Source organism: Anopheles gambiae, chromosome 2, assembly GCF_943734735.2.
Source record: "Anopheles gambiae chromosome 2, idAnoGambNW_F1_1, whole genome shotgun sequence".
NCBI lineage: Eukaryota > Metazoa > Arthropoda > Insecta > Diptera > Culicidae > Anopheles > Anopheles gambiae.
This window is the reverse complement of record NC_064601.1, coordinates 74881729-74907932: the sequence shown is the minus strand read 5'-3', so window position 1 is coordinate 74907932 and position 26204 is coordinate 74881729. Positions and strand designations below refer to the sequence as shown.

Below are 26204 nucleotides of genomic sequence, written 5' to 3'. Positions count from 1 at the left end.
CTACAAGAACCATTATTGTCACATAACATGGACCTACACTAATAAAACACCGTACATAATTTCACGTATTAGTTTGAACATTTTTGTATTTTTTTACATCGAGTGATCAGTCCTGTACAAGCGCAACTAGTGAAATATTTAAATTATACGAATAACAATATAAAAAAATATATCATTTTTTCTCTTTTTCTCTTTCTCTCTCTCTCTCTCTCTCTCTCTCTCTTTCTCTCTTTCTCTGTCTCTCTTTCTATTCTTTCTATTTTCTCTTTTTATCCCAATTTATTCCCGTTCATTCCTTTTGCTCCAATATACGTGCACCTCATGTTTATGCTGCTTTTGAAATTATCGATTACCTGTCTGATTTGATTTCAATTATCATGCTACGATCACTTGAAACAAAATATATACCTGAAATCATTTGATATTACAAAACTGTCACTCTAATCGTAAACCAAACATTCATATGTTCACACACAAACACACACACACACATACATACATACATACATGAAAAACCACGTTAAAACGCAAACGCCTATTTTCTCGCAAACGCTACGTAAACTCCCGCAAAAAAAAAAACCTTTACTTTCAGAATTTCGATGGAAACTGCCGGAATGCCAATCCCGGGCTATCACTACATCACCCCGAATCACATCGTGAAAGCGCCGATCCATTAAAACTTTCGCTCTCTTCTCCCTCTCAGCTTTAGAAGTGGTGATGGTGGTAGCAATGGCAGCGCCAACAGCAGTATCCTCCGACCGATGGCAACCTCCACGATGGCAGCGGCGGCCAGCGTGCGGAATGGCAACGCAGTAGCAGCGGCAGCGGCAGCAGCAGCTGCAGCAGCGGCCGCCTCCGGACCGGGCAATGCAGCCGGCATGGGCTACAACGGGATGACACCAGCGGTCGGGACCGTTGCCTTTCCCTTTCTACGCTACGGCTTGAACCTGGACCGGAAGTAATCGGCCACTCACTACTACCATCGAGGGGGTTTATAAAGCGGAAGAAAGTGTAAACCAGTACAACATCACTCTACAACAAAACTGCAATGATCATCACCATCGGATAATGTAATGCGACGGGCAAAATAGGAGTAATAAGATCTTCATATTAAAAATGAAAAAGACAAGAGAAAAAGAATAATATCTCCTGTTTTGATGCGCTCTAGCGTTCGATTAACGGTATGTGGTAAAAAAAAAGAACTGTCATGCAAAGGAACTCTTTTTTTTCGTTGAACGTAAATAATCGCCACTGGGAGGATGACTGTTGTGCACGGGGTTGCAAGCAGAAGGGAGCCACACAGAGAGCAAAAATTCACATTACACAATTATTATGTAGTTCAATTATCTTTAGAATGTCGAAATACTAAAATTGATTTATATATCGCTAGGTTCAAGTACTGTACTGTCCTTTTATAATTGTAATGTTTTTTTCTCTCCGTATTTTGTTGATTGTTTTAACACAACCTAGCCCGTCCTCCGAATTGTAGCAGTAGCAAGCTGCAGACCAGGGAGAGTGTTGAATAGCAGGATTTGAAAATAATCGTTGCGGCAGTAGTAGATGCAGTAGTAACTTAGAAAAGGAGGAAGAACTAAGCGAAAACATACACACACACACACACATAAGGACAGTCTGTAAAGCATGAATGATTCCAAAAGATTTGATGGAACAATTGCCGCGATGCTTTAACACAACTCTCTACTTTTCGGGCGCTCATTGCAGTAGAATGAGGGTTGTATTGATTGATAGAGTAACTAGCAAATAGCTTTCTTGTTTGTTTTTTTTTGTTTTGTTGCTTTTAGAAAAGCATTTAGAAAAGGCAAAACCACACAAACCCTGTGCAGTATCCATGAATGGCATAAAAGCGTATGTAGAGGTTATTGAAAACGATCAACAAAGGTTGACTCGAATCGAGTGAATTGCAAACAACTTAAAAAGAGCATAATTTGCATCTGTTTGTTTGACAGAAATGCAAGAAACATGTGAAAACGGTAAAAAAAAACAGGGGATGGAAAAATAACCGATAGTAAAAATGTATACGATGATGATTACTTTGGAACGTAAAAATCTCCTAATACGTGAAAAAACACTCACACAGTTGTATCGCGCATATATAAAAAGGGATGAAAAAGAACATCAAAATATAAAACCCTTACAAAAGGAAGCAAACGTGGACACTGAAAGATGAAGATTAAAACCCATATCGTGTTAAGAAATTTAGCAAAACAACAACAAAAACATATCGTGTGCAATTTTCATGCTGAGAGCAACCTGTTGAGGGAAAATTACAAACCTGTTTCGTTTATCTTCCCCATACTTCTTTCGGAACAAACGGACATCGGCATCATAAACAACCACACACATACACACATACACGGAAGCTCCATATCGAATACATATTAGAAATGATTGGAAATATATGTAGCAAGGAAACTCGTTTTTGAGACTGGAATATGACGCAAAAATGTGTTTTCTTATACAAAGCACGACAAACAAAAAGCTAGTACAACTAAGTAACTTAGTTTTTAAAACAATTTTTGAATTAGGATACGGTTTGGTTTTAGTTTTCGGTTTGCTTTGGTGATTTTTATTTGTTATATTTTATGTACTACGAGGTAGAAGAAACTAAAAAAACAAGCAAACTCTTAGCGTTAAACGTGTAAGACAAAAAGACATTTGTAATGTTCAAAGATTGTTAAAGTTTTATCGGTAATGATGTTGCGCGACGCATTGGGCACTGGGAGTTAAAGGTGCGGAGTGTGTCGCGTAATGCTAAATTAATACTTCAGAGCCATTACAAACAAACACATTATTGTACTGAAATAAGCTCGGCGCTATTTCACCTTACTTTCATACCAAAATGCTCTCTTACGTTGGTTGAACTGCGCTCTGGAAGATTTGAGTTGCGAGCGCGTTTCAAGTAAATGGGGACCCAGGGTGAATGTTTCCAACTTAAGTTTGTTCACATTTTGTCTGATTATTCTTAATTCGGTTTGCTGCAAACCTGGGTACATATTGCAAACGAGTACAGTGTGCAGTACGCGATGTTGGTGGTGGCTGAATCTTTCTAAATGGCTGGGGTCGACACTACACTGAAGCAAAGTATTTTGGATGTTATAATGGGGCTTTACGCTGAAAATTTAAAATACTTAAGTGAAACGTAAGTGCCAAAAATAAGTAAAAATAAATAGGAAATAGCCAGAGATAGAAAAACAAATGTGAGATAATAGCAGGGTGTATGACGAATAAGGAAGGAATAATGGATTACAGCGTTTGACTGAAACTCCTTCGGCTCCGGGATGATCTATTCTTGCCCTTGATATGCCCCACCCAGTTAATTCCTTAGCAAAAATCCAACTGAAAGCGCGTGCGTGTAAACAAAGCCTGCAGATGGTTGACGTATTTTCCAAAACAAATTCAGTAGTATATCGGCAGAAATGTTAGGCTCAATGTGGAATGACATGTTATTGGTTGAACAATTAGTGTAGTCATAATTACGTATGCATTCGAATTGGACAATTTATCTTAAGGCAACATGATTTAATAATGAAAAGACATGATCGTTTAACTGTTTGGTGAGCTTTGTGTTTTTATTTTCTTTTCTTTCGCTATCATTAGCTAATGCTTCTATCTTACATCCAAGATGAACCCCAAATGATAGACTGGGGTTTTCATACACTAGCAAAAAAAAGTCACATTTTCTTAAGAGCTGTAGGACGGAAGCGGGCCCGTTTGTAGAAGCAGATGGCTGTAAAAAAAAACCTGCACGCAAAAATGCCACAATGCAAAAAAGCTAATGCAGTAGAAGGATAGAGAGAAAGAAAGAGAGCGATGGAAACGGCATTAAACCGTTAAAAACAATCAATCAGGGCCGGAACCTGTCGAATTTTCGATGTCTGGAAAACAGGGTCAAAATTACGGTGTTACTCATACTCTTGATGTGTCTGTACCTGCGTGGCGTGCGGACAAGCAACACTGTTATCATAGAAATAACGTGACAATGCAACTAACCCCTGACTATCGTGTGTAGGTGGTGTGCATGTGCACTCACGCAAACACAGAAATCACTGACGAGAAAAAAAATGCATATTTAATATTAGTGTTGGAATAGATTAAAATTATTAAAAAAAAAAAAACAAATTATACTAATGTGTTTGCACGCACTTTATCATCCCCCTTTTTCTTCCCGATAAATGGCTCAAGAGTAGTGAACGAATTTATTTAATGTTGTAATCTTAAACAAAACAAACACACTAGAAGTCTTATGCCTTGTAATAACCATTTATATAATCATATACATATATAAATATATATATTATATTTAGAAATGGGCTCAATTCACACAGGGAGGCGCTGACATGATTAGACACACACACAATTCTTCAGCCGCATAAACGCCAACGGCTCTCATATTCACGTTTATCAATTTAAATTTAAATGCCCCCCCTTTAGTACGCCAAACTAAAGCGATCGTTTTTATAAACCTCTGTACACAAACACACATTCATACACCCACACATACACACACACACACACATACAAAATGAAGCAACAATAATAAAACTTTACACGTAAAACAAATCAAACCATGCCACTATATCATATCATTATATCCGGGCTTTCGAAGAGTTTCTCTTCCCTCACCCTTTTATAGTATGTATATTGTTTTTCTCGTAGCAGGTTCCTGGCTTTTATATTTTGCTTTACCACATATCAATGAAATATGACGATATATCACTATACAAATGAATAAAATTAGTTTTAGATTTTCTCTATCATGATAGTTTCCTACGCAGACGATGTGAGACGGGGCAATGTGGAAAGTTAAAGCATTTTCAACGTGTTTATTTCGTGTTCATTTTGTAAGTAAAATCCGTAGGGTCCCATTTCTCGACCACGTGTTTTTGTTCCTATAAAACTTTTTTTTTGCAATCCTTTAATAACTAAATCTCTTCACTCTTAACTAACAATATCGAGGTACGTTCTTGTATAACATGCACTGAGCGTCTTTATGTTTGCTTACTTTCCTTAAATAACATTAGTTAGTCTGGAGGCGTATGATCACGTTATATTAGCATTCTGTTTTCGCGATCGCAGTGGAGATCTCAATATAATCCGACCGAAAGAATTTAATCGAAAAGCAATATACAAGAAAATGGAATACTACTCAGTTTCTATGATGTTATTATTTTTTTTTACATACCAGACAGACACGCACGCCGACTAATTGCGAAAATAAAGTACACAAAAGCAAACAAATAAGGAGAAAGCAATCTGTTGTTTAATATGCACCAGTTTTATATCCACTTATAACAAGGAGAAAAGAATTCACATGCACTCAAGCGACCAAACTGGTTTGGTAAACACTTTCAAACTATCATTTGTAAAGTGTTGAAACAAAGCAAATCACTTTCAAGATCACACTTCTAGCAAGTAAAAGCACACGAAGCACACGAGAGCATAATGCTAAAACAGTTACAGTTGAAAGCCATACGATCGGAAAATCACAAAACACATCGGGGACAGCTGCACATCGGGAGTAAGTGGCACCAATCATGTCAATCAATATTAAGAGCTTTACTTCCTTCGCATCGGAATGGAAGGACGTGACTTTGAAACAATAGTGCGGTAGATGAGGCATGAGATAAGAGAACAAAGATCATCATTAAAATGGATCAAATGCATAGTGATCAGAGACGATGCGCACGGAAAAGAACACACAGCGTTGCACTCAGACATCTCAATTCGGAGACGGCATGCTTACAAATGCTACTGTACTGGTACAACATCAAAATGCTTAATCGCATTTCAAACCATAGTAGTAGCTGAGCAGCATAGTTGTAGTGAGAAGGAAAAGAAAATTAAATTGTATAACTTAAAGCAATAGTTTATGCGATTGCCAGAAGGGTAAGGAATCTCTAATAATATACACATAGACACAGAAATAAAAAAACTGCAGCCGTTTTTCATATCGAATTCACGTTTTTTAAGATCACAATCGTTGATAGGTGTACGTACTTGTGTGTAGGTGTGTCTGTGAGTTTATGTGCGTGTCTTCACTGTAGTAATAGTTCAATTACAATTAAATGCTAGCCAATTTCGTAACAAATTTCACGCACGGAATGCAGTTAGAAGACACACAAGACACAAACCAAACAAAAAAAAACTGAGGGGAAATGACAGTAACAATCTCAATGTTAATATTATTGAACGTTAATAACGGTAAAATGACAAGGGTCGTGTTCAGGCTGCGTAAGTTTGTGCAACATCTCATTAGGGTGTAAGATGTACGTAGGAATTAGGAAGAGAACATTAAACAACTAAACAATATAAAGAGATCACTATCAAATTGAAAGCTAATGGTTGACTGGCGTTGGCGTGTTGATAGAGAAGTAGTAGTAACAGAAAACAGAAAAAAGAGAAACAAACAAACATAAAGTAAAGTAAAGTAGCTCAACAAACACAAAACAACAGGATGAGAAAAATACAAACATAAGTAGACTAGTGTGTTTGTACGTGTGCTCGTGGGAGAATGAGGACACACCATAAGGCAACAATAAAGTGTTAAAATAATCGACTAAGGGATCAATAACCAAAGAAAATTCATTAAAAAATCATCAATCATACTTGCATACACTGTTATACACAACGGACTACGGACAAAATACTGGAAGCAGTACGCAGAAGAAAGAATTACTTATGACGTTAGCGATAACAAATCTTGATTTTAAATTATTTTATTTGACAATCTCTAAAATGCTAAAAGGACAGCATTTTCTTGCTTTTTAGTTAGTTTTTTCGTCTTTCTCTTATCTTTTCTTTGTTTGTCTCTTTGTTTTATCTTTTATTAAACTACTTTCTGGAAATACTTTTTTTTACAGATAAAGCTGTTTTTTTCAAAATTTATTCACTAAACAGTAATAGAGACGTTCTAACAAATAACTAAAAGCTCAGATTTATTTCTTAACTATTGTTTTAAAAAAAAAGTAACACCGACACAAAAAGAATTAAACAAAAACAAAACAGCACACTGTTGCAAAAAGGGGAGAAAACACTAACAAAGACAAACAGGCAGGATGATGATTATAAGTGATATATGTGATGAATTTTTACATTGATTTCGTTTTTTCACTAAAAACGCATAAAGGGCTGTGATTTTAGTGGTAGATGTAAAAGAGAACAACAAACAAACAAAAGCAAATTAAGATGAAAACACGAAAACACACGAGGAAAGCATTATTTCGTAACGTAAAATGTCAGCAGAAAGCTTTGCGGAACTGATCGTTGTTTGAATATCACTCCTCCTGTGCATGCTTTGTACGGGTGTGCAGGAGCAGTGAGCAGCGGGCTGATGAGATATTGTTGATTGAGATTATGGAAATGATGGTGATTAGCGAAGAGGAAAAGTACAATGCAAACAAAAAAAAGAATGTAATTGAATCAAGAAGGGCAGGACCTTATAAACACATCCACATAGTATGGTATCCACCAATAATACACACATGCACACACACACACACACATGCGGACAAACATCACGACAGAAGAGTTATTTGCAATACATTGGTAAGTGTTCATTCGATGTTTACAATTTGTGAACTATTTTTAGTGAACACGTTAAAACTTTCACAATTGAAATTCTAAATTAGACCATAAAACAAACGTATTAAAAACTCAACCCATTGCATACTTCCAATTGTTTTCCTAAATAAAGCATGTTTTATCCTAACATGCTTTTTTATTGTAGCTTGTGTGTATTTTATTAACACAATGTCCAAATCATTCTATTTTATTGCCTTTAACCAATTCGAGAAACTGTTTTAAATTAAAAACAGAACAAGTATTATTTGTAATATAATTGGCCATCCTAATTATTACGTCACTAAGCCACTTCCGTCGCCACTAATCTTCCTTCGCCTGACTGAGTCATTGGTCGTTGTCTGCAGACAGAACCTTTTCCGTTTCAAATGCGAATCATGCAAAAAAAACAAACAACTCTTCCATCGGTTCCATCGCCTTCCAACAGGCTACCATTGGCTGACACGCAGACACGCAGACGTACACTTACAACACCACCCACTGACACCTTTTACACTCCAGTTAAGGCAAACAACACCTACTGTATACAGTAAAAGATGAAAAAAAACATACAAAGAACGCTAAACCTACCAACATCTTGCTCGTATACAACAACATCCACCACCAGACGCGAGCATAATATCTAAACCACGTCCCTTTATGTGTAAACATTATATACTACGCTAGGAAAGCAGTTTTGATTTCATATCATTTGAAAGATTTATGTTTTCATTACTGTTTCACAATACATGGGTTTTCAGGAGTTTTCATACTTGTGGGATGCTTTCATGACTTACTTTCTTACAGGAAATTAACGTTATATGAAAGGATTTGGATTAAATAGCATCTTATTTGAATCTAAAAGGAATTTTCAAGGAGCCTGTGCAAAAAGGGTTGCCATAGAGTCCAATTCCCATCTTACAAAGTTAATTTCCCACAAAAAAAGATTCAAGAACGTAGCCCACAGCTATGAGAACCCCTGAAAACCCCTGTAATAGTAACTCAACTTAATATGGCTTCAGAATTCTTCTGAATATATAGAATGCTGAAATAAAGAAAAAAAACCAATGTAACTGTTTCACATATACATAAAGACCAATAACTAAAAAAATTAAAAAAACCAAACATCATCCCTTTTTGTAAGAGATTTAACTGCAATTAGAACGTAGGCGTAGATCATCTTGTTGTCGGACTTCCTGCGCTATAGACCGTATCCTGCTATCTATCCCTAGACTGACCAGCTTGACTTGATCACTTAATACCTACTCTAGCCTAGCCACGCCAAGCTAAGCCAAAACGTTGCCACAAAAAACTCCCTTCAAAGGGGAGATTTATTGGAATTAAACAGTCATTCCAACCTACTTTTCGATTAATTATTTGTGTGGCCTCTTTGGGGCAGCCAGCTCAACCACAAACAACACACAGGAGCGTCACGAGAATGTCTCAAAAAATGTGCCAAATTTACTCTTGTTTTGTAAATTGTTTGAGAGCTAACTGACAGATTGACCGCAGAGGCCATGATCGACCGGAAAAGTGTAACAATACAAAGGTTTTAGCAGAAAGTAAAGCAGTTTGGCAGTATAACGCAGAGAAAAAGAAAATCAGCATAAAACAAAGAAAAGGACGGGTTATTGATTGTTCGTTTCATTTCTATCCACTAGCAATCACCACCATTATACTTTGTAGTCATGTAAGCAAGCAAATACACATATGAATGCAAAAGATATGAAAAGTTTATATAAAAAAAAGACACACGCAATCGATAGAGCCAGCAACCATGATGTAAAACTAGTAAAACTAGCCTCAAAAAGATCCCTGAGAAAGTTTTATATTATTCGAAAAGTATCGTTCTTCTTCCAACTGCGTGTGAACGACTTTGAACAAAATGAAAGACCCCAATCTTGATCCTCAAGCAATGCCTACTCTGACCATCTCGTTCAGTATTGAGCGATCTATATTCGCAAGCTGGCACTGCTCGCTCTGCTCCCCACACGAATAATACAACACAAAATTTCATCGTCCTCATGCTCTTGTACGAATGATCGTGTTGTTGTTTTTTCTTTGACTTGTCTTAGCTATATTTGATCAGTTGAGGACAATCATGTTCCTTTATTATACCTACATCATAACACGAAATGTCAAAATATGATAAGATCGTTATATTGGTTAGGTAATAAGTGTTTAACATTTTAAGTGTCTTTTGAAGTGTGTTCTGCGCACCTGATGCGTTTTTATTTGTTTATGTTTGTTTTAAGCTGGTTTTGGTCGGACACTTTAATAGTAATAGTATTATTCTATCAACAAATATTCTGCCATTAATTTCACATTGTGTACTACTTTGCATAAATAAAACCGTTTAAGAAAAAAAAATGTTAAGTTTTTCTTTTGTGTTTGTTTTCCTTATTTACACTTTTTTTTATTAAGTTTTAAACTACCATAACTTCTCTAACTTCAATCTCTAATTTAAAGATCGTTCAGATTTAACTTTCCAGTCCTGTTGCCACAGGATAGGCAGTTTGTTTGTGTGTTGATCGTACAAACTGCCATGATCACATGATACTGTAAGCAACATATAACGAGGTTTCATCATGTTAAGCAATTGTGTATCAATAATGAAAACATTTTACACATTTTTTTTCTTGTTTGCTGCTTTCTTTTTGAAAAGATCAGCAAAATACTCGATCTAATTGTTTGATTTTTTTTAATTGTAGAAATGTGTTATTCTCCTTCCAAGAGTGCAAAAACAATGCAAGCCTCTTCGAAAGCAAAGAGTAAATTAAATATTGGTACATTTTTACTTAAGTATAATTTCCCATGTATAAAAAAAAGAAAAGCAAAACCCAACCCCGACAAATGAAAACCAAGGAAACAGCGTATATATATATATATATATATACAAAAGAAGAAACATAATTAAAACAAAATAAAAAAAGCAGACAAAGATTGGAAAGAAATATTTTGTGTCAATGTCGATACATATTGATTGAGTCTTGACATAATTTACACACAACAACAGCTGATAAAGGGAGTAAAAAAAGAGAAAAAGAAGCTTTACATTTAATTGAACTGTTTTATACTTATCATATACAGTTTAGGACAATTGACAGAAGAAAGGAGGAAGGAACATGATTTCATAATAGGGGAGAAAGAGGTTAGTTTCTGTGTGTTTGAGCGTACATGATAAGAAAGTGCCGGAGAGGCGTGAGGTTTAGCAAACAAAATGATAAATAAAATATATAGAAATTGAATATATACACATATACAAATCAATAAGAAAACAAAAATATATATATGCAATTCATGCAACAACATAGACCTGAAGTAGCTGCTCAGCAGATGGATGAATGGAATGGAAACCCAACGTAACGTCGTGGTGCAGAGCAAATGGGGCGCAGAAGGAAAGCAAATGGTTTAGAAAAGGATCGATAATAAAATCCTAGTTCAGGATAGTGTGGAGGAGAAAGAAACAAAACAAAACGCGTACGTAAGAGAACCGGGGTACAGCAAGCTAATCGTATGTGCAGCCAAATGTATGCTGCAAACCTACAGAGAAACAATAAAATGAAGTTAAGCTGTAGGAAACATTTGCCACACGCAACCATCAATTGAAACATTAGAAAGGATCGTTAAAAATCAGCTCGAAATAAACGGTAGCAGCTGGGTGGAATAGTGTGTTAAGGCAGTGTGTAGAGTTGATAAACGAGCAAACAAAGGATGCTGCAACTAAAGCGTGGGTAGTAGTTTTTTTATATACACACACACACCGCTGTACTCAACAAACTGAATAATCCGATATCTGCAGTGCAACAGAAAAAGATCTAATGTTTTATGTCGAGCAAAGCAGCAGGTTGGTTCAGCAAAGATGGAAGTAGGAAAATGTAATTTTACGACTGTTAATTTGCATGTATATCATCATCGTGTACCACAGAACAGAACACAACCCTAATCTCCCAATTGCTCCGTGCAAGCATGCTGATAGAACATCGCAATGGTTTAAAAGAATATATATTGTTTAACCAAACAAACAAAAAACAATACATAAACTCTATGTATTTGCGTATAAAACATAACAAAAGTACACAGGAGTGTGCGAAGCAAAGTGCAGAATAAAACCCAAAAGACAAACGGACGGACGGAAGGACGGACGGGACGTACGGACGATAATAGAAACCAAAAACCAAAAAACAAAAATAAACCGGAATACAGGAATTTTTCAACGTGAAAGTTGTGCCAAGTTTTGCCCAGTTTTTTCTATTCGCCGTAGTAACGCGGGAGAGATAAAAGCGATAAAAAGAACACGCAAGTAACGATATTCAATATTATTAATCCATGTATAACCGTTATGAACCCCTTTTGCATCGTAATAAGCTCTAACTATAAACAAAAGAAAAGCTAACATATCTATTATTGTCAAACAACCGCAAAATCCTATACAACAAATACAGTTATGTGTAATCCCAGCAACTGAAATGAAAATTTAAATACATGACCCACTGGTGGGAAGAGATTATGCCAACAAGCGAGTGCCAGTTTATGAAGAATGATCACGCGTATTTCTTTATATGATAAAGCCGATCCGAGGAATACATGATTGTGGCAGAGAAATCTTGCTAAAATAATTCCAACCAATTTACGTGTCTCATTATTCGCAAATCTTTATGACCGTGTGCCCCCCCCCCAGTAAACACGGCAGAAACGTACATACGTAATAATGTTTCCGAAGGTAAATACTTTCCTCCGCACCTTACTCAACACCGATGCATTGTTACAAATAGGTGCACACTTTAATGCATAGTGCACTTTACAATCACTCATTATTCCATCATAAATCCATCTCACTTTATTGTGCTAAAAACAAAACAAAAGGAAAAACAGTCAAAACGTTCTACATGTGCTTTCACAAACGAGATTACGCGAGATAGGAGTATGGAAGAAAGGTCTCTTATATTGTGCTATTTTTTCTAAAATAAAGGTGTTGCTTTTTGACACTGTATGCATCCACCACCAACAAAAAAAACACGAAAAGAGGGCACACAATTTGCTAGCAATTGTTGCAATTTATTCTCACCACCTGCACCTTGAGAGAGCACCGTTTCCCTTTTATCGCCGTGTTGAGGCAATAACAGGAACTATATAAAAGAGCTGAAAACTGTTGTTTTATCAGCACAGCAAAAAATCCTGAAAAGTGTATAAAACTGGGGTAAAGCTAGACCCCAGCCCTTCGCATTTCCACTTTTGTGTGATAATGTGGTAAGGGACCCCTTTTTCTTGTGAATGTTATTTACCTTCCTATTAAATTAAATGGTAAGAAACTATTTGTGCAACGGCTCTTTTTAAACATTTCTTCCTCATCCGATTTAAAACTCGCATTTGAAGCATTAAAAATTCTCCCATTAAAATTGAACCGTAAAAATGGAACACAAAACAAGAAACAAAACATGATACAAAAACACCGTTCAACAGCATCCCAGATGTTAATTGTTGGGTTTCGCTTGTTTCGATTGGTTTGGTAGTACGCTGACAGTGTGAAAAACCCGCAAACCAGTGCAAGTGTGGTGCAAATATTAGAACAATGTTGGAATGGCAAACAAAACCGATAGCATGTAGGCTTAAAGTAGAGAGAGTGTAATTCGTGCATAAATTTGTTGCAAAGAGAAAGAAAAAGGAAAATGAAGAAAGAAAATGAAAAAGAAAGAAAGAGAGAGAGAGAGAGAGAGAGAGAGAGAGAGAGAGAGAGTGAGAGAATGAAGAAAAAACAGGAAAGTAACAAATTAAACATCCGTAGACTACACTGCAACCGAAGCAAAGATGGCAAATGATAAACCTTAGTGTCTCGTAACAAGAAATTAGGAATGCATGGCAATCATACAAATAGAGCTTCTTTTTTAAAACAAAACAAAAAATAAATAAACATGTTGCAACCAATCACGACGAGCGCGAGCAAACCAGCTTCAAGAATAGTGAAATTAATACTCTACATGCACGTGCACGTGGGAGCAAGTTGTGTTGCGGCAGTCAGCAACGGAAAGCAACGCGTAGTACAGTGAAGTCCGTAGTGTGCTAGTAAGTAACTGCGGCAACCACACATGCGCAGTAGATACGCAAGTAGACCTAGAGCTGTGGCGGCCAATCAGTAGTTGTGAAGGGGATGGTTACTTCGATTGAATGTGACAGCCTGCAGTAGAACAGTAGAAGCGAAATATCGTTCGACAAGAACCAACCACGTGTGAACAATTGCAGAGGGGTTTGTAAACACTATCATGACTAAATAACCAAAATCATGATAAACACATTTCCAATCATATTTTGTATCTCGTTGGGAAATCATTTCGGTACATTGAAGAAAGAACTAGGAAAATAAAACATACGAACAAAAAAAAAACAAAGAAAACTAGTGAAAGCTTGTACTCGTTCGTGTTATATTAAGTTAGAAAAAAAGAAACATACATACAAAAAAACAATATAGTGAAAACAACCGCTAGGTATGTTACATTACCCAAACTAGATTCAAGAGCATTCACAGTAAAGGCGCCGAACCGTATCGGCGCTTAACAGAACTGGCGTTTGCAATTAATAACGGAAGCAGCACATGTTTATATGAAATATATTTATATTTTATATACAGAAACAATATTTGCCAAAAAAACCATTCAAGCAAGCATCGGGAGCCGTTTTTTTAACGTGCCGAATGCGAAGAATGCCACTTTGGTAGAGGTGTGATGGGGTGTGAGAGTTGATCGTTGAAGACTACTTACTACTACTGAACAGTAGCAGGCTGGTATGCCGATGGCAAAAAAACAGAAGATAAATAACTTATCTAGTACATTACATGCAAGGGGAATGACTTTTGTACAACATGGTGCAACATTCTTGCCAAATTGCCGAAACGATAGCAAACGTGACGAGTAGAGAAGTAGTGAAGAAGAAAAAGAACAAAAAAATAAAATAGACAAATCATTGTGTATCGTTAAGTTACGTTCAAAATGCAGAAACTAGACGGAAAGAAGACAGAAAGGATACATTAATTCATCATCTAATGAAGAACACATACAGAACTATGGAAAACGCACTTAATAAAGGAAGGAAACAACAAAACCAAAACCAAACAGCAAACATTGTTGTTAGTTGTGATTATCCGAAATGTGACATGTTAAGAACGGAGGACATTGTCCGTACTGTAATTTTTATTGTCACTAGCCCATCTGGCGACGACCAGCGCATGCTAAATGTGGGTATAATTTATGTGTCAAAATTATTAATAGTTGGTGTCTCATCAAGCTTCGATCAGGCTATTTGTTGCAATTTATGGACGTTTATAAGCGGTATACAAAGAAGGCCGTTTAGTGTTGTTGTCGGACAAATCGTCATTCATACAAAGCGCTGGGCAACATTTCTCCGCATCTTCAAATCTCTATCCATCATTGGGTAAAATTATACAGCCGTACCGGTGAACTCGTTTCACACACAAAATTGAGTAATAGTGGTAATAGTTTTGTCGCCGAAATTTTCTGAAATTCTTGAACTCATTTGTTGCTTTCAAACGATATTGAAATATGTTTCAAAAAAACTATAATTTGACTGGAATCCATATTAATCTGTTGGTGTATTCAGTAATCTAAGATAAGTAAGATAGGAACATCCTCTTGATATTTTAATAGAAGCAGTTATGATAATTAAATTTCATCAATAATTTGACGATGTTGTTGGTCTTAATATATGAAATAGTTTTCATGATTATGGAAACAAGCATAGTGGCGCAGTAATATACTGAAAGAACGCAGTGAATCAGAACTAAGTCATGCTATATAAATAATTTAATTTTAAAGAGGCAAATGAAGCCAAAAGGCTCAAAGTCTTGACAATAATAAAGTTTAAGTTCTCGCATTCCGAAATTTATTTACAAGCGGTATCAAAACGTACATCCTCTTTGTAGATCATCAGGACATTTTTATGTATGTCCCAAAACACGGAAAACAATAGGAATGGATGAAATTTATAAAGTCTCATGGATATCCAACGTATTCTTTGAATTTTATTTTTAGGTGTCCGTCCCTAACATACAACAATTGTACACACAAAAAACATTTTGAATTGATGGCAAAAAGCATCGACCTTAAAGCATAAAAAAACACATATTCGGATAAAAATATGGATCTGATCTAACGTGACAACTTCTACTTCTCTTGCTGCATTCGTACTCCTGTTCTAAACCAGATATAAAGGACATTTTTCCTGTGTTGAAAGCTTAACAATTACAATTAATGATTTACTTACTTATTTATTGGAATACATAAAAATAATTTCGTGTGGTTTCAGTACCGGCTTTAACTTAATTTAATTTAATTTAACTTAATAATCTTGCTGACCGTGATTTCTAAAATTACACTCCGTTCCCGAGACACGCGGTTTTCGTCTCTTGCGGTTTTTTTTTTTTTAATTTGACAATTTGACATGAGCCAAACAGTACAATTGACTAGAAATGCAAAATAAATAGCCTTTTAGCCAAAAATGTTGAACCACTCAAAAGCAATAAATATAACAATTGTCTTGCTGAATTTTAAATAAATGATAAAGTGTATAAAAATATTAAATTTAATCAAAAATACTCATTTACTACTCATTACCCATTTAAAAGAGTTTTGGCCGAAAAACGTGATATTCAACTGACGCGGGTATTTGAGTTGCGCGGATGCCCCGGGAACGCACAAATCGCGTATCTCAGGAAGAGACTGTACAGCAATTATCCGCAGTACGCGATACTCGATATACGCGAATTCGCAGTACGCGATTCCTCGAAATTTGACAGTTCCATGTGTTTTTTGTAAATGTTTTAATTTTTGGAGATATTTTATGCGCTTTTTGAATTTATTTACTGTTCTTAAAGCATTTTGCATTAAATTTGTGAAAAAGATACCTGTTTTACAACAAAAAACTTAGATGCAAAACTCTGTGGCGATATTTTTCAACTCTCGAACCAGTAGTGTAAACTATTTTTCCATAGGAATCCGCTATACGCGAAAACTCGAGATACGCTATTGTGCTCGGTCCCGTACGATATCGGATAATGACTGTACAGTCATTAAAAATCATCCTTAGGCTTTAATTTCAACTAGGGGAAGGTTCACGTTAGGAACCAACTAGGGGAAGACGGACACGTTAAGGCAAATGGTAAAAATCTAGCGATATATAAGAGCAACGACCATGAAAATGTGCATACATTATCTAACACCCATGTTTTATCAGAAAATGTGTTGAAATTTTTAAGTTTCCATCAATTTTTGCGTTTTTTTTCATGAATGAAAAACATGTTTTTTCTTCGTGCAGTTTTGAAATGTTCGGGTAAGACAGACACCTGATATGGGAAAGATGGACACCTGTAAAAAAGGTTAGAAAGTGAAGAGTTTTACAGTATTTTAACAAATTCTATCGCTTTCCACGTCCTGGTACGTTTATAAACCAATTCTTGGCCTATTGCAACGGCGATTCATTCAGCCATTAATTTAGGAATTGTAAACGGCGCTTGTAATATATCGTAGAATGCAGCATCTAAAGCATTGGGGTCCTTTCCGTTTGCCAATTTCAAGCCAAAATTTCAGCCTGTCAGCTGTTTGCATTGTATAGCAGTTTTCGAGCAGCTATCTAAGTGAGTATAATATACAGGTGGGCTTATCCCAAGGTGTATGAATTTAGAAGGCTGATTTTTGTCGCTTCTGCTTCTGAATGAAGATTGTAAGAGTGTTTTGAGTATTCGTCAAGCCTCCAGAAAGCTTGTTTGAGAAAAAGTTTTCACCCGTTCTGCCAAAAAGTGATGTTCAAAATTGGTTAGGCACTGGTCTAATCTTGTTGCGCGCAACATTGTTGCTGGCAAAATGTATGGATTTTGACAGCTAGCGCAACTTTGTTGCCGGCCAAAATCAAACCAATTTGATTTTTGTCTGGCAACATTTTCTATTTACCTTGGCCATGGTAATCGGGTGTATGAAATGACACAGCAGCAGTGTGCGTTTTGTTGACATCCGCTAAATTTGGATTTTAAGCATTTATAATACATTTTTTGGTGTATATTTTGTTTTTTCAACACTTCATTCAATAAGTGAATTATAAAAAATAAACTCTGAGCTGTTAATTGGCAATTTTTTTACGCTAAACAATGTCAAAGCGAAATGTTGCCAGCAACATTCATAGACCACCTCAGCGATATGTTGCCGAGCAACAATGTTGCGCGCAACAAGATTAGACCGCTGCCTTATGAAAAAATGCTATGAGACCACCTGGACTACATACACTTTGATTCCAGATTCCACCACCTGATCTCTTTAATGCACCTTGGGATAAATGTAAACAACACCGTGTTTCGAGCAGGTACTCGAATCTAATTCTAGCTTTGAGGCTAAAATTTTCTAGACTGAAATTTGCAGGCTAGTTTTTTGTGTGGTTTTGTATGGAGTATTTACATGATTTCAGCCTCTAACTGTCAAACTCCATACAAAAAACTAACTAGAATCGTGAAGGCCCCCATTATTGACATATCGCGCACTTACAGCTGACGTTGCTCCTGCTTACAGAACAACAGTCTACAACTTCCTTTTAGGAAATTACTCCGCAAAAGTCCACGACCCCAGTATTCATGAGGGTTGTTAACAGTTTAATCCATTTTCCACCTGGTCAAAATTCAACATATGATTTTTGTAATCCAATAGAATTTCTCATCTATTCCTGAATAATGTCGTATAAATGCCTCATCTTTTTATTGCTTCAAGTTGTCCAAGTCGTGAGAAGATATTGGATTTCGTGAAGCGCCTCATCAACGTCGAGCGAGTAATAGCATAACGAGTGGCTACTATTTTGACCGGTGTTTCATTTCTCGCTTATTTCAATACTTTCTCTAGTTACTGATTGATTTATAGCATCGGAATACCCTTATTTAAGGTATTTGAAGAAATATATTCATCACCAATTGATATAAGAAGTAAAAAAATCAATAAATTCGGTGTCCATCTTTCCCTACAACAAAGTGTCCGTGTTTCCCGCTTTGGTGTCAGAATGTTTAAACCACCAAAAAAACAATATTTTGTATTGCTTTTATTCTCGTTCTTTCGCCAGTTTTTTCATTAATGATCACGACAACCCATTCATGAAATAAAACTTCCAGAAGTATAAACAATACAAGTTGTAGAGCTTAAGATCCGTAGTAGTCAAAATAGATCCACAAGGATGCTCATGATTGAAAATTTATTTTGTTCGTGGATTTAACCAATTTTGCATATATTATGCCAAAAATGTTCTCAAATGTGTTGTTTAACTTTAAGTTAGGATGCTGCATTGTTGATTTTTTCGAAAATTACCATTGTTGGAGTGTAAGGATTATGAAACGGTCATTTTGAATTGTTTGCGGTTGTTTTGTCAATTGGGAATTAAAGGTTAAATGTATTTTCTGGCAGCACTGCCGATCGACAATTTCTTTGATCAAGTATGTGTGCGAATAAAGCGGCACTAGCGCATGAAACTCGATACGAGCCGGACGTGTTCTTTACTTTGTCTCCTTTGGCGATCGAAGACGACACAACAAAACACAACGTAGGGCGTAGAGGCGTCAAGGGGGAAAGGAACCAACAAACCATGTTCCAGAACGCAACAACCATTTTGATGCATTTATGAGAAGTGTCCATCTTACCCGCAGTGTCCGTCTTTACCTACCTTCCCCTACTAGTTATTCTGCTACGGTGGAAACATTGAATTTGTTTCCTGCTCTGCTTCACTATTTTTAAATATTTAGAAAAACAGCTACCGAACGGCATCGTACATAAGGCGTCATCCATTAATTACGTAACGAAAAAATTGTAAATTTTTGAAACCTGCTATTTTTGCTATTTTTATCTTATTCTGTTTTTTTTTTTACTTTTTTTATTGATAAAACAAATTACATTACAGGTAGTCCCCACATCAATTGTCAAATGCCAAATAATTTCCCTTTTGATCGAATGTTTAAAACTAATTCAAAAGGTTTAAAACTGTTAAATTCAGTCACAATCATATCAAATATCAAATCGGTAATGTTTGCAAGAGTTTCGACTGTAAACATCCGATCTCCGACACGTCTTCCTTTACCTCATCCAGCCATCAAGTTCGCTGTGCTTCCCTGCGCCTTATGCCGAACTGGGGATCGCTGTCGAACACCTTCTTGGAGGGGCATCAGTCCGGCATCCTCATGACGTGCCCCAGCCGTCGTATCCTACCAACCTTCGCCATCGTCAGGATACTCGGTTGGCCTTACAGCTCAGCAAGCTCGTGGTTCATTCTTCTCCTCCACGCTCCATTCTCGAACACTCCATACCGTGGCACGATCCTCTACCGGTCTCTCCAATTTCTTGGCCTCGTGGATGACATCGACATCATCGGTAGGACAACATCGAAGGTGCGTGAGGCGTACACCCGACTCAAACGCGAAGCAGCAAGAATTGCGTTGAGAATCAATGCGACGAAGACGAAGTACCTGCTTGCCGGTGATTCAGACCATCTGGGAAGCAATGTATCAATTGACGGCGACAGTCTCGAGGTAGTAAAGGAGTTTTGGTATCTCGGGACGGTCGTTACTTTGGACAACGACATCAGCAGCGAAATCCGGAGACGCATTGGGCAGGGAAATCTTGCATACTTCACCGAATGCTGAGATCCAGAAGACTGACGAAATGTGAGATATCCGGTGGTCCTCTATGCAGTGGCGGATTAAGACGAGAGGAGGCTAAGTGGTCACACGAATGTAAGCTTGGATGAAGCGTCGAACAGGGGGTTGAATCAAATATTTTCAACCAGAGAAGGATTGAGTAACAATTACACTTGTGAGCGAGGTGTGGGTTCCAATTTCGGGGCCCTTCCAGATCATCTTAAGTCGCCTCTGCCTCTATGAACTCGAGTCTTGGATCTTTCGAGCGGAGGATGCAAACGCTCTGGGCGGTGTGTTCGAGAATGGAGCGTGGAGGAGAAGAATGAACCACGAGCTCGCTGAGCTGTACGGCCAACCGTGTATCCTGACGATGGCGAAGGTTGGTAGGATACGATGGCTGGGGCACGTCATTTAATTTTGGGCAATTGGATTTATCGTTCGACATTTAACGGAACGATTTCACACTATCAACAAGACATTTGTATCGTATGTTTCGTTGGTTTGAAACAATTAGAGGATCAGATTTTATATCGATTAAATAATTTCCTTTGAAAGTATTTAAACTTCCAACAATCTTTTTTATTCTTCTTAGAACTTAAAATAATCGCCTGAATTCATAATTGTGTTGGATAATGTTACGATCACTTCAAAATAAAGTTACGAAAATGCTGAACCACATTGCACATTTATGCATTACAATCCTCTGCATGGAGCTGCATATTGGCCAAACTGGTGAACTGGGCTCCGCATATGGGGCAAGAGAACGAACCATCACTCAACGTTTGTGCCGTAGTCGTTGTAAAAGCGTTTGATTCCAAACTAAAATAAAAAGTAAAAAGATGGTTGTGAATATATAAAATAGCTCATCTGGAATGTTTCCTCCCAATCTCCTTACACATGTATCGCACGACGCAGCTCAGACACTTTAGCGTTGGAAGCTTCATACTGTAACCCTAACATGTTTTTATCATTTTCCATCGCTCTCATCTTCTGCTGCAATTGCGCGTTTTGTGTGTTTGCGTTTGTGTTGTGCTCATGTGCAATTTGCAAATCAGCTTTAAGCTGAAAAGAAGTATTGTTATCATTTTGACTGTGATAAATGCAATCCGTTGTTTGAATTTAATACCTTTTCAAGGAGCAAATTCAGCTCACTTTTTTCCGTTTCTGTCTGTTGTAAGCTTTCATTGAGCTTCGTCGCTTCTAAAAGATACTGCTCCGCTTTACAATCCTTCTCTTTCTTAAGATTCACATGCTGTTTTGAAAGTGCTTCCAGTTCTATGGATGAAATAAAGTTCTCATTTAACTACGGTACAAGCAACCTTGCTACTCATATCAACTTCTTTGCTCACCTTTTCTCGAGCGAAGTAGTTCCTGCTCTTGTTCTTGGCTTTTGCATTTTAGCTGTGAACAAAGGGGTTTGGTTAACTTTATCATACCACTTAATTTGGCCCGGTTACAGGGCTACGCTTTACAATTTTGTACATTTATTGTATCATACAATAAGCATACAAAAAACACACCATCCCTTACCTTTGTGAAGTCGGTCTTAGCCGTTCTAAGCTCTTCATCAAGTCGTTTGACTTCCTTCCGATGTTCTTCAGTTTGGGTTGCTAAGTTTTCTGTCAAGCTTTGGCGAAGTTTTTGCTGATCGAGCAATTCTGTGTAATGGCATAAGAGTGAATAGCATTTTCATTTAAATGCAGTATTTTTAGAGATTTACCCGCTAACCTGCTTTGAGCCGCTCGTTATCAGCTTTTACCGCCGTAAGTTGTGCTTCCACCTGCAAACATAATCTTTGTGTAGAATTATCTGTCTAAGTATTATATGCTTTACTACCTCTGAAAGCTCTCCGACTCTTGTTTTTAGTCGAATACACTCTGTAACAGTGAATTGTGTAAAATAATTTCATTTAACAGACATTTACAGATATCAAATTGATAGTCAATAGTGTGGGTTAATGAGAGTACCTACCGTCAAGAAATTTATGTGCAATCTTTTCCAATCGTTTATTTTCGTTTTCCAGCTAGAAAAAGTCAAGAAAATCAACCACTTCTGCTATTGCCTTGAATGGAGTCCCACAGAATACTCACGCTTGCGATCTTTTTATCATTTTCAGACAACTGTCCACTCTTCTTTGGATTGTGTGGTGTACCGGCTTTCTCGATTTTAGAATCCACTTTGTTCTCGCTTTTGTCCTTCTGGTTTGATGCATTTACTCCCAAGTTGAAATCTATTTTCCAGTTCACCTTTGAACCTAAAGACAGTAAAGAGCAGCGGTTGGTGTACTTGACGCGGGTCTTTTTTTCTATCAGACGTAAACCACAATGACTCACCAAGTGGTTGCATTACTACGCCCATCAAACTTTTCAACTTTTTGCCCATACCTTTGGACGATTTCTTGCTTTTAGGCTCCTGCAAATAAATCACACACTCATGGTTAAATTCAAACTACCATATTAATTGCTCTGCTTCACCTTACCGTAGTTGAGTCTTTTTCTTTGCCATTTGCATTGCCTTTACGTCCCTTTTCTTCGTCATCTGCAGTTTCACCTTCCACTGGGGTAGTTTCTTCATTTTCCTTCTTATCACAAGTTTCGCTCTCGTTTTCTTCCTCCTCATCAATATCATCCTCGTCAAACATTTCATCTTCCGACTCGAGCAGAAACTCTTGCGCTAACTCTAGAGCAGTTTCGGCCCGTTCTAGAATGTGTTTGCTAGCCATATTGAAGGTGAAAACACCACTTTGGATTATTTATTATTCGTGCAACCGTACTGCGTGACACACCGACGGCAAACTGACTCGTTGCAGCTTCCCGTAAACATTAGCATTCTTTCGTGATGCGCATGCGCAAGTCAACTTGTGGCGAAAATAGTCCAACGCAACCGTTTTACGCATCCCAAACTCACAGCCTGTCAAAATATGTTTTTCGTTCTGAAATTTTGGCACACCTTGTACTTTATTAATATGGATACACAAACTTTGCTGACATTTATCACAAAATTTCAATTTTCAATATGAAGGAAACTTCCTCTAGAGGGAAAATTTGGTCTTTAGAGAGAGCTTAGGGACTTTAGAGGGGCTGAGGCTTGAAAATTGTAGAACGAATAGAAAACCTAGCAGACTTAGCTATAGGTGACTGGGATTGATACACCCAAGTTACAGGGTTTCTCAAGCCAGCTCAACATCGTAACACTATTTTTCGAACACGTTAAACGATTGTTAACATCGTACATACAATTCGAATCCGTAAACTCTTTTCGATTTGGTAACACTAGGTTTTGAAAGCGTAAAATCCCAACTCGAATTTGGAAAATATATGTTGGCTGTCTTGTCACCCATTATACATTTTCCAGATTCGAGTTGGGATTTTACGCGATTCGAGTTGGGATAAGCGGTATTTTGCGGCCGTTTTCGCTCTACATTAACCGTGTATCTCGGGGACTGCCTGTATGAGCTAAATGTATTTTCTGGGAGCACTGTAAATCGACAGTTTGAAGTCAAGTGTGTGAATAAACCGGTACTAGCGCATGAAACTCGATACGAGGCGGACGCGTTCTTTTGAGTTTGTTTCCTTTGGCGATCAGCGCAGATACAAAAACACAACGTAGGGCGTAGGGCCGTCAAGGGGAAAAGGAACCAACAAACCATGTTCCAGAACGCAAAAATTTGTTATCTGAAAATTAAAATTCAACGGACCGCGAGTGGCCCGATTGAAGCGAATCCGTTTAAGTTCATTACATTAAAGCCAAGTTTCAGTCATCGATTTGTCACTTTTAGTCTTATCTTTAGATAAATACAATTTAACAACTCAGCGCGCGACATGTCAGGTTGATGATGACCACAAATTACATTAAACTCACGGCACATAGGAATACAGGGTTTCGAATCCTATAAGGCAGCTGTGTCAAACTCATTTCATCAGAGGGCCGCAAGTACAAATTTTCAGTGATTGGCGGGCCGCAAAGTTGAGAATGGAAAATATACCCCAATATTTATGTAAAATACTTTTTTACATTTTTATTGTTAAATAAATTGACTTTTTGTATTCCTCGCTTCTTATCTGGAATCGTTTGTTTTGTACAAATTCGCGATGTTATTTTTATATGTGCTCTTTTTTATATGAGAATAAAAAAATTTAATGTACCTTCAATGTTATTATTAAAGTAGGACATTTTTCATTACTCGCGTTCTCTTACGGCAGTTCTGCTAAAATATTTGTCAAACACACCTTTTCACTGAAGTAGGAGAAGTCTAGCAGCCTGTAGTGAATCTTTTTCAAGCAATCCGAGCTATCCATCACTGGATGAATAACAAAAATATTTACTTGCAATTTTTGACAGATCAAGAGAAAAAATGTAATAACACGTTTTTAAACATTATTTTTCGCTAATTTCCAAGTTCCAAGTGTTCTGGTGATATATTAATTTCTTATAACAAGAACCCTTTGTTTAAGAATAACTTTTTTTTTTAAATTACGATAATTTTATCTGACGAAGAGTCGTGGTAGTTGATCCCATACAGATCGGCAAATCTGTTTTTGACACTTGAAGGGAGATGATTCGCGAATTAAGGAATTGAGGACTGTGTGAGCTAATCTATTAATAAGCTTTGTATTGCAAGGCTTCGGCATTTCGATTATTTTTATCCTTAATCTAAATCCTTTAGGCTTAAGCGTAATCATATCATTTTGGTTTTGATTTTTGGGGAGGCTGGAAATTACATTAATTCGTCTTGCAGAATGTTAGGTACAAATAATTCCAACTTGGCTACAATCATTTTTATTAACATTTATGGTGGCATGATTATGACAAAAAAACAGAAGTGGCTTCAATCGAACATCAAAGATGTAACTTTTTAAGGTCGGAGCCATGCAAATCCGTTCGGAGAAATTCGGAGCCGAATGAATCCTTTACTCGGCAGACGGGGGCATGGAGATTGACAAATTCGGTGGGACAACCGATGACTCCAACGGTTCTGAATGGCTCTAAACGGCTCTATACGCTTCGGACGGCACCGAACGGAACTGTTGGTTTGATTTGGCCGGATTCGAAGTCGGAATAGCTATGATCGGAAATGGTTTTGAGCCGTGGATGCGATTCCGACAATCAAACACTAGTTGTTGCAAAGTTTCCTAGTGTATGTATCAAGTTATTTTCATTCCTTTTTCGTTTGTAGACAGTTGACGCAAATCTATTTTTCCATACAGAATGTGCAGTCGAGTGTGCACAAAATTATGTTAATATTCAGAATTTAATCGAAACATAATACGACTGAGCTTGCATTCGATTCAATGATTCTTAAGGGTCTCGATTGATATGTACGTTTGTGCAGAATAAGTTTATGAGATGTGATGGGTACATTCATGTTAGTTTAAAAAAATATACCAACAAAAGGATTGTTCTTCTCTGGAAAATTTAATACACTTTGACACTTTGATAGTTTATCATGTGTACAGCAGAATCCCACACGAAAACAACTCCAAACGATGTTTTTAAAAAAACATCATCGGTATCAATTCGTAGCTTTTTACACCGGCACCCACAGTCTGATGACAGCTCCACAGTACGCTTGCAACATTCCCCTAATCGATTGCACAACTCCCCTAAGTGATTGCACACATCCACAGCTTGCTTGCAACATTCCCCTACCGATTTGCAACATTCCCCTAAGTGGTTGAACTATTCCCTTATATGATTCGAAACCCTGTAAACGAATCAGAAGAGCCAAAGCTAGTGCGGCGTTCCTCCACGTACCGTTCGCAGTACCGCTCTAGCTCGGAGCGATCGCAGCGTGACTTACATTACGACTTACGAAAGAAGCGTCGGCGAGTCGATCCGATTGTCAAAAATTCCCGCGACAAACAGCTTCTGAGCGTTGCAGATCCGTTGCTTCATAGCCCCTCATAGCCCAGTTGGACACTCCAGGAGTGCAAAGCGAACCGCGTGAACTTGCGCAGGATCG

At 37.3% G+C, this 26204-nt stretch overlaps 2 protein-coding genes across 23 annotated transcripts in view; one reads left to right on the top strand and one right to left on the bottom strand.

Annotated features, from left to right (window-relative positions):
- LOC1275753 (poly(rC)-binding protein 3) overlaps nucleotides 1–13315 on the top strand; it is a 127238-nt gene extending 113923 nt beyond the window's left edge. For 12 of the 22 annotated variants that reach the window (XM_061648891.1, XM_061648884.1, XM_061648887.1 and 9 more), the window contains one exon: nucleotides 593–13315. In XM_061648891.1, coding sequence (XP_061504875.1) covers nucleotides 593–677 — 85 coding nt within the window. In that variant the 3' untranslated portion in view covers nucleotides 678–13315. The remainder of the gene's footprint in view (nucleotides 1–592) is intronic. The other 10 variants (XM_061648876.1, XM_061648871.1, XM_061648873.1 and 7 more) reach the window with 2 other exon arrangements.
- A 7466-nt stretch (nucleotides 13316–20781) lies between these two features.
- LOC133391278 (optineurin-like) lies at nucleotides 20782–23087 on the bottom strand. Its single transcript, XM_061644039.1, has 11 exons — nucleotides 22722–23087; nucleotides 22576–22654; nucleotides 22333–22496; nucleotides 22214–22265; nucleotides 22079–22119; nucleotides 21971–22022; nucleotides 21773–21900; nucleotides 21592–21643; nucleotides 21369–21517; nucleotides 21138–21304; nucleotides 20782–21061 (listed from the first exon to the last, which is right to left on the bottom strand). Exons 1-11 carry the CDS (start codon nucleotides 22962–22964, stop codon nucleotides 20929–20931), a joined length of 1260 nt encoding a protein of 419 aa, XP_061500023.1. The 5' UTR covers nucleotides 22965–23087; the 3' UTR covers nucleotides 20782–20928.
- Between the last annotated feature and the right edge of the window lie 3117 nt (nucleotides 23088–26204).